At 34.6% G+C, this 17876-nt stretch overlaps 1 protein-coding gene, 1 long non-coding RNA gene and 1 pseudogene across 3 annotated transcripts; 1 reads left to right on the top strand and 2 right to left on the bottom strand.

The window, feature by feature from the left end:
• The first annotated feature begins 2252 nt into the window (after positions 1–2252).
• LOC131596150 (uncharacterized) lies at positions 2253–17286 on the top strand. Of its 2 annotated transcripts, none has more exons than XM_058868731.1 (5): positions 2253–3225; positions 13548–14984; positions 15068–16111; positions 16194–16718; positions 16798–17286. In XM_058868731.1, the coding sequence occupies exons 3-5, from the start codon at positions 15185–15187 to the stop codon at positions 17023–17025; spliced, it is 1680 nt and encodes a 559-aa protein (XP_058724714.1). In that variant the 5' UTR covers positions 2253–3225; positions 13548–14984; positions 15068–15184; the 3' UTR covers positions 17026–17286. The 2 variants fall into 2 exon arrangements, with proteins under 2 accessions (XP_058724714.1, XP_058724715.1); XM_058868732.1 differs by lacking the exon at positions 2253–3225 and adding an exon at positions 11370–13319.
• Positions 6271–9767, bottom strand: LOC131598398 (protein RAE1-like; annotated as a pseudogene).
• Positions 10881–11184, bottom strand: LOC131596151 (uncharacterized). The gene is made up of 2 exons (XR_009282157.1): positions 11051–11184; positions 10881–10955 (listed from the first exon to the last, which is right to left on the bottom strand). It is a non-coding gene; the product is annotated as an uncharacterized LOC131596151 (long non-coding RNA).
• Positions 17287–17876: the final 590 nt, after the last annotated feature.

Genomic DNA, 17876 nt, shown 5'->3' with positions numbered 1-17876 from the left:
AAATCAGGATATTATTATATTTCTAACTAGGATAGAAAAGAGGATCTTTGCCAAACTTCAAACATAAATTCTGACAGGAATATGTGGAAAAAGCTTTGGAAGTCTAACTTGCTGCCTAGACACAAGAATTTGGTTTGGAGGATATTGAAAAATATCATACCAACTAAAAGTAGGCTACAAGAGAAAGGGATAACCACAGATTTTTTGTGCCCTAGATATGTAGACAAAGTTGAGACACTTGAGCATTGCTTCATAGACGACCCTTGGGTTCAACAACTTAGGTTTGGAACCAGTGTCACTATCAGATTTAATCAGTAAAAGCAAACAACTTTCAGGGATTGGCTTCAGTATGTTATTCAGAATTGGACTGTGGAGAACTTGAATAGAATCTGTCACAACATAGACATTATATTATATGGTTGGAGAGAAACAACATAGTGTTTAATATAGTGCATAATCCAGTGGCTATTGCTATATACAATTTTGACAAAGCCATCAATCTATATCAGGCTATTTATATTTCAAAAATTACAAAAGGCCCTACAAGTACTGAAACAAACAAGAATAAGAGTAATCATCAGCACAACGCCATCTACCAGGATAACAGGAAAATAGGTAAGCTTAAGGACAAGCCGAGTCTTACCATTCTTAAAGCTATGATGAGAATCTGGAACGGTCATAGAAGTAAGAAGACCACAAAAGATGTTGGTAACCCCATTACTGATCATATTCACTCGAAAGACAAACGGGTGGAAGACATATTTGGAAAACCTGAGAATCAAATTAATAATGGAAACTTTAGATTGGTACAGAAAGGTTCCGGATCTAATTCAAATTCCTCAATCATTGCTAGAGAAAGTGAGTATCTTACCTCAAACCACAAAAAGCAATCTTCGATAAAAGTAAATCGGGTCCAGGGAAAGACAACTCTCAATGATACCTTTACAAATAAATCGAAGAACTCTAATTATCACAGATATGAGAAACCTCAGTTGAATAAAGGAAGCAAGTACTTGTGTTTCACTGATGTGAGTCTTGCCACTACCAGATACTGGGGGCTTGGTGCCGTCTTCAAGGAAGAAAATTCTACTGATTCTTTGGTCCGTGCTTGGAAGATGCGTGGTAGCAATCAAGCAAAAGAGTCACAAACTATGGCTCTTAAGCTTGCTTTGGAGTATGCCATTGAGGAAGGTCTCACTGAAGTCACCTTTCTCACTGACTGTAAGGAAGTAGTGAATGATATTCACGGTCAGATTGGGGGGAGAGCTGCTACTGGTCACTCCATTCATTGGTTGAAGAAGATGCTTTTTCAAAACCAGGGTTTCGCGGTTAACTTTATTAGGAGACATTTGAATGTTCAAGCTCATGACACAGCTAGAAGTATTGTTGTATCTGGGCTGTTTGGTCCTGGAACTTAGTTTCCTTGGGCTTTGTATATTTTTGTTTTTCCTTGGCTTTTGTTAGGCCTTCTATCAAATAAAAAATAAAAAAATTTCCTGCCTATTTATCTATTTGAGATAGATATGTTTGAAAAATGACGTAAAACTTTTAAATAATTAAATGTTAAAATTACCCTTCAAATTTATAAATAGCGAGCATTATTTTTAAACTAATTGGACTGATGAAAATGATGGAATATTGTTGTAACCCAAAATTTGCCCTCCTGATTTTATTTTTTATTGGCTTAGGCTTTGCATATCATTTACATCGTATCACTAGGACATTAACATAATTTTCATTCCATTCAAGAAAAATCGAAAAAAGAGATATATCATCATATTGCACTTTGCATTCATTCAGAATATAAAATAATTCGTTTACATATTCATTTCGCGGTTTATAGTTTTTACTAACCTTGCACGATTTTATAATTCTAATTTCTAATTCAATTTAGAATAAATTGAATTTTTAATTAGAGTTAATAAAATCATTTTATCATATTATTTTTTTCTATTGGTTCTTTTGTTCTTTTTATTTTTATTAGGTGATGCAATTGATAAAAGTGGAAGCCCAAGTTCAATTCAAAGTTTAAGCCCATTGTCAAGTTTGATCCATTAAACCAATTTCAAGCCAAGTCAATTATTGTGGGATCATAATGGTAGCATTTTCACGTTTTGCATCATCACATATTTCCCTTCACCAAATTCTCCCAAATTCATGTACATATATTATACTCTTCTAGAAGCCATATAAGACAAAAGGATAACAAACTTTGATAACTTTTTTCTCTCCACTCTCATTCTCACGATTTCCTCCTCCCTCCACTACTCCACTCACCTTCCCACTCTCCACAAAATCTGCAAAATTATTCTCCATTTCTAACAAACTTGTCCTTGATCTTATCCATTCTATTCACTCAAAATCTCCACAATGCCCTCACTCTCATTGCCTATATAACACGCTCTCATCACACTAAGAAAAGTGAGGAAGAAAACCATAAAGAAACTCTGCACAAATTTGATCAAAACTCTTCCTCCAAAACTGCAAAAACCGATTTGTACACTGTTTTGACATTTTTTCCATAAAACCAAATCATTCAACCTTCAGTGAACCTCCATCCACGAAAAACAACCCTTCACACTACCATCTTTTGTTCTTCTTATCAAATTACTTCCTCCATTATCACGTAACCTTCCTCTTCATCACGCCAACACCATCCCGTAATCATTCATCATCTTAAAACTAACCTCCATCAAACCGTGAACCCAACTCGATTCCTCCATTTTACCGTGTTCATCCATTTAAGCCACAACAATATCTGCAGTGAACTGAAACAACAACATCATCACATCTCACCATCGTAATCGAGTCATACAACAAACAACGTAACCACCTCACTGCATCAGCATCCCTCATTAACCTTACCATAAGCTTCATACGCAACTCAACTCATAAACATACCTTCAACCATCACCTTGCCTCTTCACCGATTCGGAGGAGCTTCATGTTCGATAACAAATGCATCAGCTCAGAACTGACACCGACACCATAGTCAGAACACGCAACAACGAATTTGATTCGTTATCATAGCTTCAACAAGCTTCAGCAACACCGACTCGAACCGCAAAACTTCAAACTCAGAATCGCCGCAACAAGCATAAGTGAAGTCAACACGCATCACCACACGCACCTCAACGTTTACGTAACAACCACTTCTTCACCGACTGAAATAGAAAGAAGGATCAGAGAGAGTTACCCGGAGACTGTAGCTAAAGCTTTATATTGGTAAACCTTCATCTGTTTTTGATTTGCTTGCTTCACTTACTTTCCCTTCCAATTGATTGAATTGTGTAAACTTGCAAATATTCGAATCAGTAGCGAAATTGGGGCTGGATTGATGAATGTTTAGGGATTTGCTGTTGTTTGTTGTTTTTCACGTGAAGAGAGAGTGTTTGACCGAGAGAGTTTGGAGCATAAAGAGACCGAGTGATAGTTTAGATTCTTTAGTTTCCAGCCTTGGGCCAAACGACTAAGCCCAATCCGATTTCATGTTGTGTACCTTCACCTGGATCTTTACTCTCGCATGTGTCTTTTTTTGGTTGAAGTTTTGTTTAAACCTGGGCCAGGTAGATCACGGCCCATCACTTATCTACGACATACACCTCCCTTGGTAGCTTCATGAAATATGTTTTGGGCCAATCTCATAAAAGCCCAGCACCCTATGTTTTATTCTCTAACCCATTTTCTATTTTATTTTTATATGATGGTTTGTTTTAATTTCTTTATTGTTTCTTTCTATTTGTTCAATGATAAAAACTCAAAAATATGTTTATTTTTAATTAGACTTTTTCTTTTATAATATAAAAATCCAAAAACATGTCATTTAATTAGATTTCTATTATTTTCCCTTTAATATTAAAAACCCCAAAAATATTAGGTAGATATTAGAATTTAGGTTTCCCCATTTCATCATACATTTAGTTTTTTTTTCTTTTCAACCTTTATAATACCTAATAAATTTTTCAAAAGTGGAGAATGGTGAGTATCCTTGCATTGAGATTTAATTCACAACTATCCACATTTTCCTCTAAAAAATACCCAACAAAAAATACATAAAACACCTAATAAATTTCAGATTCTTAAAAAGTAGAAAAGGGTGAGTATCCTTACATTGGGATTTAATTCACCATTATTCACATCAAAAAAACACCAACCAATCATTTCTCTTCTCTCTCGCCTTCAGGGCTTTCTTAATGGACATGTTGCTTCCATTTGATCGCAAACAGGTAACGCCTAATCTACTCAGCGAGCTGCTATCCTAACGCTAGAATGCGAATGTAACTTCGTCCACTAAAAAACACCAAAACATACTAAAAATATTAAGTCGAACTACGGCGCTCTGATTCTTGAAAGGGATACGTAAGCATCAAGTCGCGGGCTTGAACGAGCACAATTTTATAAATACTTTTTTCTTCTCCTCGCATTTTCTCTTCTTTTTCATGTTCCTTTAACTTTAGCATTAGATAACACACCCTTAGATTAGAAGCGAGTATAAGTGCATCCTGTGGAGTACCACAGACGTGAGGGGTGCTAATACCTTCCCCTTACGTAACCGACTTCCTTATGAAGTTATTTATTGATATTTCATTTTTTAATGTGTTTTGTAGGCTATGCAAAGGTGTGGTTAGCCCATACCTTGTGGTGCTTTCAACAATGATGGCTCCATATATGCTTACGCCGTATGTTTCATATTGATGCTTTTAAAATTGTAGTAGTTATTTACTTTCTAATCAATGAGCTAATTTTTGTGATAACATTACATTTATCGTCTTCATTTAATTTCTGGTGATCGAGAGTGGGTTAATGTGATGTTCATTTGAAAAAGCACTCAAATATGTTTATTCAGTCTTATTGTGATGTTCATTTGAAAGTGCACTTAATGTGATGTTCATTTAGTTCTCCTTTTTCTCAAGATTTTGAAGTTTATTGTTTCATTTAAGGCAAACAATGTTATCATCAGATGTTGAAGTGCGGAATTCAAATTCGTCATCATCATATCCAAATGTTATTAAATTGCAGAATTTTGTAATGCAAAATGTCATATACACTTGAAGTAGATATCTCCCACATGTCTTAGATCAAGGAGATACAACAAGTATCAGAATCTTTGCATGTACGGCTGCAATTGAAACTATGTGCAAGATAATATTAGAGGAAAGTGTCAAAATATCAAGACATGACCTATTAAACAATCTTCTCAATACTATTGACTTAAAAAGTATGGATGTTCAATAGCCATTGAACACCCATATTTTTTTAAATTACTAGTGTTGAGTAGATTATTTATTAGGTCTTGTTTTGATATTATGACATTTTCCTCTAATGTCATCTTGCACATGGTTTCAATTGCAGCCACACAGTCAAAGATTTTGCAACCTGCTTTATGACTTTGATCTAAAACAGGTAGGAGATATCTACCCGCAAAGGTCTATAACATTTTTCATTACATAATTCTACAGATTAATAACATTTGGATATGATGATGACGAATCTGAATTCTGCACTTCAACATCTGATGATAACACTGTTTGCCTCAAATGAAACAATAAACTTCAAAGTCTTGAGAAAAATGAGAAGTAAATGAACATCACATTAAGTGCACTTTCAAATGAATATCACAATAAGGACTGAATAGACTTATTGAGTGCACTTTCAGATGAACATCACATTAACCCACTCTCGATCACTAGAAATTAAATGAAAACGATAAATGTGATGTTATCACAAAAATTGGCTCATTGATTAGAAAGTAAATAACTACTACAATTTTAAAAACAGCAATATGAAACATACGACATAAGCATATATGGAGCCATCATTGTTGAAAGCACCACAAGGTATGGGCTGACCACACCTTTGCATAGCCTACAAAACACATTAAAAATGAAATATCAATAAATAACTTCATAAAGACATCCAAAGGTGGAAAGAAGACTGTATTGTTTTCTAGATTGATGCATGGTTAATACAGAAATGGTAAGGATTCTAGAATAAAGGGAAATTAGTGCGGTTAAAGTAGTTATGAATAGTTAGAGTAATTAGTTAGTATGTTGGTTAGCAAGTTAGGTGGCTGTTCATGTGGTTAGTTTCTTATGTGACTGTTAAGCCTATTAGAAAGTCTTTAAATAGCCTTCATTTGGTATGAAGTACATACACAAATCCAAGGAAGCATTAGCAAGTCTTTAAACATGATGTCTTTCACACTAACTCTCTAACTAATAAAAACTAGCAAGGAGTTACTTATCATGTTTATATCGGCCATACAAAAAACTATTTCGTTTTAGAATTACATAGATTGTATTCAGACAGAAAATACTGATGAAGAGGAAATTTTAGGAACAAAACTAGAACCTTGACTCGCTGTTTACTGTCCTCATCCCAGAAATTAAACCCCCCATCAGATCCGGCAGTCGCAAAAGTGTGATGCACCTGGACACAAAAACATCAATTAGATTGTATATAAAAGAATATTAAGTAAACAAAATTTAATTAATTTTGATATTATGAAGTGTATTACAGAATGGAAACTTAGAGAGTTGACTGAAAATATGTCACTGCTTTCTCTTTGGCATTTAAAAGTAAAATTCTTGCTCGATTGCGCATCATCGAGGTGATGTACTCCAACCCTTTCCTTCTATTGAACCCACCTACAGAGAAAAAAAGTCAATACTCAATAGTATCAGTATAGAAATAAGTGAGTATACACCAAGGATGTACGCGATAATAACACCAAGAAAAAACCTAATAGCATAAAAACGCGAAACAAATTAAAATTATGGTTTTTGAGTTTGTAATGCACAAAACAAATGCAGCATACAGTAATGTGAACATAAAATTCAATTTTCACACCCTATATGATTCTATCTCGAGAAAAAAGGCCTCGATGTTGTCATTATATAGTATCAGTGCAAAATTCTTTTAGCAAATAATACAGTGATAACCCAATTGTCTAAAGAGTGGAATACAGTTTACCAAATTAGAGCATCACAAACTTTAAAGCCTCTTCACAGCATGCACATAAACACTCCAATACAAGTGGAGAACTAGCCCACATCATTGTATTGATGGAATAAAATAAAAGGGTAACAATTAAGATTGCAGACTTCTATAACTGTACTTGAATGTGATTGAGGAGTGAATACATACCAGAAAATCTTGTTGGTCTGGAAAAGCAGCAACACACCTTGTCTGATATTTCAAGGGCGATACTATTCTTTTGTACTCCGTCTGTTGTGAATTCCACACCAGTTACAAGAAAGACAATTAAATCATTATTTATCGAACTCAATGCTCATCAATTATTAAAAATCAATAATTTGAGATATAGTTTAGTTTTGGATTCTCATCCAGATAATTTGTCGCATGTTCTTGTGGTTGTTGCGAAGCGGAATTTGAAATTGCGTGATGCTGTGTTAAGTAGCATTCATCATAACGAGGCAAAAATGGGTACATTGCGACGTAATATATGTTTGAAAATGATAAATGGGATTTCGAATGGGGCAGCTGGGACTGGTCGTACCAGTTACTTACAAGATATTGCTAATCCTACGTTACCGGCAAACCCAAATAAAGCTATATTATACCGTCCTTCACTGACACATTTTGTAGCTGTGAGTATGAAAAGATATATGTTATTCTTTATTTGCTTTTCCATGGACCTATAACTATGTAGTTCTTGGATCAAATTAGGCTTGTAATTCCATTTGGTAATTAAGGTTCAACATTGAGTTTATAGCCTATTATACTTGTAATCTAGGTCAAGTACAAATAGTACAAACATAACTCAATACTCTGACAATAACAATCCTAATGATGTTAGTGATCTTAATGCTTAACATGGCCAAATTGGTCTCCCTTTGCTTTTTCTTTTAATTTTTCAAACCAGTGAGTGTCTCACAATGCTATATCAACTTCCAAGCAAGAGTGTGTGTGGAGTTTGGAGTTTTAGGCATTAGCCTGGGATTCTATTTCTAAACTAATTTAGAATGCTACCAGCTACAACATAATGAAAATTTAAGATAAAAAATCACCTGAGGATTCTGCAAGTTGAAGACAATCAAATTACTATATGCAGTTCCCATAACCATCAAATGATGGTTCACATACATTGTATAATAGCGATCAGGAAGTTGCTGAGTATGCATCGGATTCGACTGCCTAATATCCCAATACCTAACACAAGAAAAATAAAGCATAAATTAATACGTAAAATAACAAATTCTAGTAGTTAATACAAAAAAACTTAAAGAATATGCATAATACTGAAACAACCGGATCGAAATCATCAAGATTAAAATCATAAAGTCGCCATCGATTGTTTATTTATCCCAAAAATGGGAAAGGAAAAACATCGAGTAAAACCTATGGGGTAAAACAAACAAAGGTCTTACGACCAAGAGAAAGGGGTAAGGGTGTCGGTTACGCAAGGAGAAGGGGTTAGCACTCCTCACGTCCGTCGTACTTGACGAGATCCGCTCTTGTTAGTCTAAATCTAAGGGTGTTATCTAAAAGTCTAAAGCTAAAAGCATGAAAAAGGAAGAGAAAAGAAACACGAAAAAAAAGAAATATATAAGATTGTGCTCGTTCAGGCCCCGCGACGACTTAATGCCTACGTATCTCTTTTAAGGAATGAGAGCAGGCGTAGTTCAGTTGGTATTTTGATGTGTTTTTGTGTTTTTTAAATGAACGATGTTAAACGTCGTATTCCACTGCTGCTCGACCTTTGGAGACTTAAACAATTGTCGTGGAAAGGAATTAACATGTTCGGAAAGAGAAAAGAAAAATTGAATTGGTTGGTGTTTTTTGATGTAGATAATGGTGAATTAAATCCCAATGCAAGGATACTTACCCTTCTCTACTTTTTAAGAATCTAAAATTTATTAGGTATTTTATGTGTTTTTTGTTGGGTATTTTTTAAAGGAAAATATAGATAGTTGTGAATTAGATCCCAATGCAAGGATACTCACCGTTCTCCACTTTTTAATATTTATTAAGTATTTTAAAAGTTGAAAGAGAAAAAGAAGAGAAAATGGAATGAAAATGACTAAGGAAATTCTAAGTCCTAAAGTTGTTATATACATTCTATCTAATATTGGAATTTAAAGACTAAACTAATATTTTTGGGGTTTTTAATAGATATAATATAAATCTAAATTCTAAACAAAAACGAAATTAACAAAACAAATACTTTTTAATAGAGAAAAGAAAATAAAATTAAAATAATATTAATTAAAAGCATAACAATTAAAACAAACAAATATAACAATTAAAATTAAAATAATATAAATTAAAAATATACAAAAACATATGGGCTCATAACATAGCAAAAAGGGGTGCCAAAAAGAGATAGGGCACTGGCCCATTAAGGTGCAGGCCCAAGATCAAGGTTCACCTCTCTCATGCTCTCTACTCAACTCTCACTACTCTCCCTCTTCATTTTTTTTCGAAACCTCTGTTCCTATTTCTCAACATCACAAAATAATCCTAACCTATGTTACTCACAAATCTAAGCACAACATTTAAATCAAAATTAACAAATACTCAAAACTTTATTCAACAAGTAACATTCAAGAACTTACAAATCAGAATCGTAACATGAAAATGGAGGAAGATGAAGCTACGGAATACCTGACAAAGAGGAAGATGCTTCCGTTACATCGAAGTTGCAAGCGGTGATGGTGACGATCTCGCGTCTCTCCACGCTTTAATCTCCGGCGACTTTCGACAATGGTTTCCCTTGCATTTTTCGGTTCAGCTGAGCGTTGAAAATGTTAAGGCGTTCTGGTGCGTGCGAATCAATGGTGGAAGCTGCTGTGTTGTTGTAGTATTGTTGATGATGTGAAACGAGTCTTCGCGTTGGCTCGGTCTGAGTTGAAATCTGAAACGGAATTAAATCGCTGCCGGGCTAAATGACGTGAGTTTTGGTGTGTTGGAGATTCTGAAATATGTAAGTATGAAGGTTTTTATTGATGATTTTGCAGATGGTTTTCAGAATGAAGTTGATGGTGTGTGTTAAAAAAAATGCTGATGTTAACAATACTGTGAGCTGTTGTATGTTATTTGATATCGAAGATAACGCATCATGAACTTTGTGAAGGTGATAAAGTTTTTTACGGAAAATGCAGAGTAAGTTATGGTTATGAAGGTTTGGAGGTGATTATGGTGGTGAATCGGTTTTGGAGGAAGAAGTGTGTATGGTTGAGGCGTATGGTGTTGAAGATTGAAGAAAACTGGTATAAATTTTGTACTATGAGAAAGAGCAGATTGGATATTAAAGGTCAGTGCAGAGTTTTTTTTAGTGTTTTTCTTCTTCTGTTTTCTGTGTGCTAAGTAATGTGTTTTATAGATGAATGAGGGTGAGGGTACAAATGGAATTTGTGAAGAGAATTGAAGATAAGATCAAGGACTATGAGCTGTGATTTTGTACAAGTTGGTTATGGAATTTGAATTCTTGCAGAGGTAATGGGATAGTTGGTTATGGAATTTGAATTCTTGTAGAGATAATGGGATAGTGGAGAGGCAATGGTACTAACTTTGTCTTTTATGAAACTTGTGGAAGAGTGTATTGAAATTTGGCTTTTGTGAAGATTGAATGAAAGGTTGAGATTGAGACTTGGATGAACTTTGAAAATTTTGAATTTGTTATTGTACTGAGATGAAAACCGTGTTATGCAAATGTGGTGATGTGGGGCCTTATTTTACTCCTTCTAAAACTTAAACCTTAAACCTCTGATTTGGAATGGAATTGAAATATGGACTTTTATATGACTGTTTCGCCTCATCTTGCAAATCTCGTTTTTTTCCGATCCAGGTGTCTTACGCAACAAAAGAGAAACAAGACATATTTTTACAATTTTGGTTTAAAGGTTAATAAACATAAAACATAATCCGATGAAGCGATGATGTAAATAAACTGAAATCTTTGTTCCATCGTCTTTCCAAGCAGAGCACAAACCCTAAAACAAGAAGAAACATACAAAATTGATTCAAATTTTCAAATTCAAGAAGGAAACTATGAAGCCCTAACATATATATTGAAGGCATTACTTACAAGTTGATCATGAGAAATTGAAGCCTTTTGTGAGTACTGTTAAGAGCAGTTCCACTCTTGGACCGAAGGAAATACTTGAAATAGAATTAGTAGGTGGTTATGTGACCGGAAAAAAAGGTGTAAAAGTAAGTGGAGTGGCTTTACTTTGTAACCAACACATTCTTAATTTCATCCAAACCCATACACAGTGGCGGCAGATCTTCTAAGGGGCCGACAGGTGCAGTGGCACCCCTCAAATTCTGGTTTTATTATTAATATATAGAGTATGTTAAGGATGGAAAATCAAAGTGAGAAAAATAATGTACTTAGAAGCAAGAAGAATGAGAGGATGAAGTTAAGAAGAACTAATAAATAAATATAAAAGAGAGAAAGGAGATAATGAATGGCAAATTATAATAGTGGGCTTTGAATTTTATCCAAAATCTTAGAACTTACTGGATATAACGATTTAAAATAAAAATAAAAATAGATAACTTAGTAAATCTTGTTTTTTACTTATCCTAATCATGAATATATTTTATTACTATTACTATTGATTTATTTTCAAATCTTAATTTGTGTTAATATGAGCTTGCTCATTTTTCTTTTCTATTTTTTATTTATTAGAGATGATTAAAAACTTATAATTTATGCATTTCAATTATTTTTTTCATTATGTGATTTGATTTAATTTTATACCACACATAATCTTAATTTAAAGGTGTTTGTTTTTTATTTAATTTGGTGAGATTTAAACTTTTTTTTTTTTGGATTAGATTGATATTTTGAAAATTTTTTGACAACCATAAATTGTGTATGTTTTAATGAATGTTGTTTAAAAATTAAGTCTTTGATACATAACTTTATTAATACTTTATTTATGTATTTTTTAAGAGGGATAGAATGGTTAAATATGTAAAACATTTATTATATACATTATTTATAATTTTCTAATATTTTAATTAATATTTATTGCACCCTTCATTATTTTTGGAAAGATCCGCCACTACCCATACAAAAGAAAACTCCATAACTCAGATCTTACACATTGAATGGTGAGAATGTATAAACCCTAAGAAGCAAAACTCCACTATACAACTACGACTAACAGGACCACTGTATAAGGTTACGTTAAAGATAGTGACAAAAAAACAATGAGTGTACAACGATAAGCAACAATCTCATGGAAAAAGAGTGATTCGCCACGAAATCAATCATGCCAAGATTTGGCATGGTCTCCACAACAACAAATGCCGTAAGAACTCAAAATAGTTGAGTTACCGTGTTGCTGACTGCCATAAAGATTTTCCGGTCCCTCGCTTGGGTATGAGCCATTGTTGTTGTTGTTGAAGAGAAGCTTGATCTTGCGTTTGAGAAAGAAGCTCGAATTTTGTTCGCTTAATTTTTTGGATTTTGGGGGGAGAAGTAGAATAGAAGGTGATTTTATAGCCGAGGTTTATGAATTGAAGGCGTGGTTGGGAAAGTCAAGCTAAAACGGATAAGTGGTTAATGAACATATGAATAAATATGGATTGCGTTTATACCATGCAATGCACATGACATAATTTAATGGTACTTAGTTTTACATTATTATCCAACAAAATTATAATATTCAATCATGTCATAAATATATTTTAAAATTAAAAATGTAACTTTAGACCCATGCGAGACACGAGTTAAATATTTTCTAAATAAAAAAATCATATTTTAAAACACTTATAATTTACGAATTTTACGTATAGTAAGATTACTATTGTATAGATAAAATGTCATTGTTATTAATAATATAAATAAAAAAATTTATTTAACTAAATTTATTTGTAAATTATAAAATAATGGGTTAAATAAGTTTTTAGTCCCTGTAAATATGGCACTTTCCAGTTTTAGTCCCTACAAAAATTTCCTTCGAACTTTGGTCCCTGTAAGTTTTTCCGTCCCCATTAAGAGTCCCTCCCGTTAGATTCCACTAACGGAGGGTGACGTGTAACGCATACGTGGATATTATTTCTTTCTGATTCGCCAGCGTGGAAATGATAAGGGTTAAATCTCTTAAACAAAATCTCACCCACAGATTAACTCTTTCTTTTTCACTCAAGCTCTCCTCTTTTCAACTGCAAACCCTAGATAAAACTTCTCTCTTCCAACATCCATCGTGGTCCCAACAACCCAGACAAGAAGAATCTTTGTGGTCCTAATACGAAGCATCTTGTGGTCCCAAAACGAAGCATCTTGTGGTCCCAAAACGAAGCATAGTGGAGCTGAGTCGTTCGTTCTCTTTTGCGTGGACCAGGTATGTGAATGGTTCATCTTTCTTAGACTTTTTGCTATTTTCTAATGATAGTGGTTGCTAAACAAACATTAACTTCTTATAGGACAAAGATTTTGATTATTTAGTCGTATCTGTTGAGTACATCATATGTACTTTATCTGTCGTTTTTTGTTGCCCTAGTTAGAAAATGAATTAAGTATTGTGTTGCCCTAGTTAGAAAATGAATTAAGTATTGTTTTGACCTAACAGGAAATGTCTAAGTTTAAAGTTATTTTCTACACAAGGGGCAAGTTTGTAAAAGACCCTGAACTGAAATACGATGGTGGGGACATGTATGCTTTTAGTGGTCAAGATAGTGACTATTGGTCTTTCTTTGAGGCCTGTGATTTAGTTAAGAGTATTGACCCTGAATTTGATTTTGAGATGGTTAAGATGTGGTGGAAACATGAAGCAGGATCATTTGAAGCTGATTTAAATCCATTCAGAGATGATGGAGATTCTGCTGAGTTGGCTGCTTATGCTATTGGTCATGGAGCTGAAGTTGAGATATATTGTGAGCCAAAACCAGATGAAGGAGAGCTGACTTTTATGGAATCTGTTAGGCAAAAAGGGAAGGGTAAGTCTTGTGCATCGGAGAAGGAACCATTACATGAATGCAGTGGAGATTCAAGTGATGAGAGTATCAAGGATGTACACTTTGATGACAGTGAGGAAGAAAGGATGAATGGGTTTGAAGATGACTTTGAGGAACTAGTGGGTGTAGGTAAAACTAGTGAAGTTAGGAGTCCACCTGCTACAAACAATGCTGTCCCTAATGAAACAGACAATAACATATTTATTACAGATGAGATGGGCAAGGCACATGTAATTGAGGAGGAATACATGACAGATGAATTGGACAGTGGAGCTGATGATGATAGTGGTGATGACAGACCATGTGTTATAAGGTTCAATGCAGAAGAATCTTTCACAAAAGATTTTGTTTTAAAGTTGGAATGGAGTTTCGTTCACTTAAGCAGTTTAAAGATGCTATACTAGAGCACAATGTTCTTAATGGGAGGGAAGTTAAGTTTGTAAAGAATGATGCCAATAGATGTAGGGTTGTATGTAAGGATAAGGAGAAGTGTGATTACACTGTGCTATGTAGTAGAGTCCTAACATCCACTACTTTTAGGATTAAAACCTTGTATTCTAAGCACAAGTGTGGAAGACAGTTCTTTAATAGATGTGCTAAAGCTGATTGGGTGGCTAAGGTCATTGTTGATGGGTTGAAGAATAACACAAAGATGAAGTTGAATGATGTGGTGGCAGATGTTAGGCTTAGATATGCAACAGAAATTCCAGGATGTAGGGCATTCAAGGCAAGGCAGATTGCTAGACAGATTGTGGAAGGTGACTCTAGTAAGCAATTCAACCTCCTTTGGTCTTATGGTGCTGAGTTAAGAAGGGCATCCCCAGGGAATACATTCAAACTCAATACAACATGTGCTGGTGAAGGGTTAAATCCAAGATTTGAGAAGTGTTATATGTGTTTTGATGGGACTAAGATGGCATTAAAAAAAGCATGTAGACCTTTCATTGGATTGGATGGATGTCACTTGAAGCATAAATATGGTGGAATTCTGCTCATTGCTGTAGGAAGATATTGGTGATGGAAGATGGTGTTTTATCTCTGACCAGCAAAAGGTACAATATTTATGTTGTTTACTTAAAATACAAAGTATTTATGTTATACAATATTTACTTAAAAGTATTTGTATTTGTTTCAGGGTCTGGTCAATGTGTTTGATGAGGAGTATCCTTCCTTTGAGCATAGATTCTGTTTAAGGCATCTTTATGCTAACTTCAAAAAGAAGTTTGGTGGAGGGACATTGTTTAGGGATCTAATGATGGCTGCTGCTAAGGCAACTTATTATGAGGCACATGAGGCAAAGATGCTCATGATCAAGGAAGCAAATGTGGATGCTTATGAGTGGCTGCAGGCAATCCCCAAACACAAGTGGTGTAAGCATGCATTTCCTTTCTACTCAAAATGTGATGTTTTAATGAATAATCTTAGTGAATCATTTAATGCTACCATACTTTTGCAAAGAGACAAACCCATTATAACAATGTTTGAGTGGATCAGAAACTACTTGATGGGTAGGTTTGCAACACTTAGGGAAAAGGTGAATGCTTATAAGGGTTATGTAATGACCAAACCATTAAGGAGACTAGATAGAGAAATAGAGAAAAGTGCTAGTTGGACAGCTACGTATGCTGGTAGGTTAACATTTCAGGTAACACATGTGCTTTTCACTGATAGCTTTGTAGTGGACCTAGAAAAACACACTTGTTCATGTAACTATTGGGAGTTGATTGGGATACCATGTAGGCATGCTGTAGCAGCCATTCATAGGAAAGTTGATGACCCAGTTAAGTATGTGCACAAATGTTATCTTAGGACCACTTATGAACACTGTTATAGTGAGGTGATAACACCTTTGAATGGGCAAAATAAGTGGCCTAAGACAACACATCCTATTATCATGCCACCATTGTTCAAACGTGGCCCAGGGAGGCCCAAAAAACTACGCAGGAGAGAACCTGATGAGGCAAATCAAACAAAGTGGCAAAGAACAAATACATCCCACAGATGCAAGATATGCTTTGTACTAGGTCATAACAAGAGGACCTGCAAGAAAAATAAGCAGATAGTTGCTGTATCTGCTGCAAGAACATCACAAGAGGCTCCAACACAAGAGGCTCCAACACAAGAGGCTCCAACACAAGAGGCTCCAACACAAGAGGCTAGTCAAACAAGCAAAAAAAGGGTATTGGAACTAACTTAATTATTTCTTTTTTCCTGCATTTTTTAGAGATTGAGACTGACCTATGTCTTATGAATTTTTTCAGGGGAGGCCTACAGGGTCTATCAACAAGAAAAAGAAAGATAAAGTGGCACCCAAGACAAAAAAAACTAAGACTGTTGAACCAGAATGTGATGTAGCTGCAAATGCTGTTCCTGATTCAGTTCCTGAAAAGGATGATGTCCAAGCTGATATCCCTATGCAAGATGATGTTCCAGTTCCTGATTCTGTGCCTGAAAAGGCTGATGTACAAGCTGATATCCCTGTGCAAGATGCTGTCCCTGTTCAAGATGATGTTCAAGATGCTGTCCCTGTACAAGATGATGTTCAAGATGCTCCCAATACTGACATCAATGATTCACAGTCGTCTCTTAAAAAGTATTGTGGTATAGATGCTGAAACATTGGCTAAGATTCTTGATGATGATGAAATTCTAGATGTTCAACCATTGAATGTTGACACATCTCCTGTGAAAAGAACAGTCAGAAATTTTGTTGGTAAAGCTCCAAAGGTGGTCAAGAAAACTTCCAAATCCACTGCTTCTTCATCCAGGCCAACATGTTCAGAACCTGTAAGTCTTATTTGGACACTTCACACTTTTTTAAATGACTGATTCATATAGATTAACTGTATTTGTTCATTATTACTAGGTCAAAAAACCAATCCAGAAGCATAAGCCCAAGAAGATTGTTGATATGGGTGTTCAAAAAAGGCAGAGTGACAGACTTAGGACCATAAAAACAAAGAATATACCTGGCCCTGGAAAGAAGCCTGATGACCCTTTGGTCATTTATGAAGACGAAGCAACCTTAGACCAATCCAAGGGTGGGAAGCAGTCAGAAGATTGGGAGACCATTTGCAAAAGGATGACTCAGTAGGATGACTTAGTGATGCCATGTTGTTTAGTTTGAATGAACTCAGTAGGAAAAATGTTATGTTTGTAATGTTAGTGAGGCTAGTCCTCTAACTATTTTCATGTTACTGCAATTTGCCTTGTGTTTTATGAACATATGTATCAAACCTAATGGTATGTCAATGGTTTTTTGTGCAAATTTTGGAGACCAATTATAAGTCATTAGTAAGTGACTTTATATGACAAGTACTGATCAAATTTTATGGTCAAGTATATGTGTTTTACAGGTCGGTTTAAAGATGAATTATATGTCACTTTAATGACACATTTTATAGTCAAATATATGTCAAATTTTATAGTAAAATATAGACAACATATAGCCAAATTATAGACAAATATATGTCAACTGGTGTAAACAAAAACAGATTATAATTGAATGAAAATAACTGATACAACATTAATACATATTGGCCATAAAAAACACACTGATACAACAAAACATTACATCCAACTCACATTACATCCAACTCAGATTAACAAACATTACATTTAACTAATTCAACAATTAACAAACTCAGATTTCGTACCAACAACATTACATCCAAAATGAACTTTCCAAACACTGATTCAACAATTACATTTCCATAGAAAATACAAATTGACTATTACAGACACAACAATACACCAAGTCTTCATCTTTCCATACACAACATCTGACTTTATCTTCACCTTCAATTTCTTGTTCTTCTTCTGTGAAATTTCGTACAACTCTCTCATAGTTTCAAGAGAAATTGATACCTCCTTCATCTTGCTCTCATGATCTGACATTTCGTGAACACCGGTTCGTTGAGCAATATCATCATCCCATATAAATAA

Source organism: Vicia villosa, linkage group LG4 (genome assembly GCF_029867415.1).
Source record: "Vicia villosa cultivar HV-30 ecotype Madison, WI linkage group LG4, Vvil1.0, whole genome shotgun sequence".
Classification (NCBI taxonomy): Eukaryota; Viridiplantae; Streptophyta; class Magnoliopsida; order Fabales; family Fabaceae; genus Vicia; species Vicia villosa.
The sequence above is the reverse complement of the archived record's forward strand: the minus strand, read 5'-3'. Positions and strand labels throughout refer to the sequence as shown.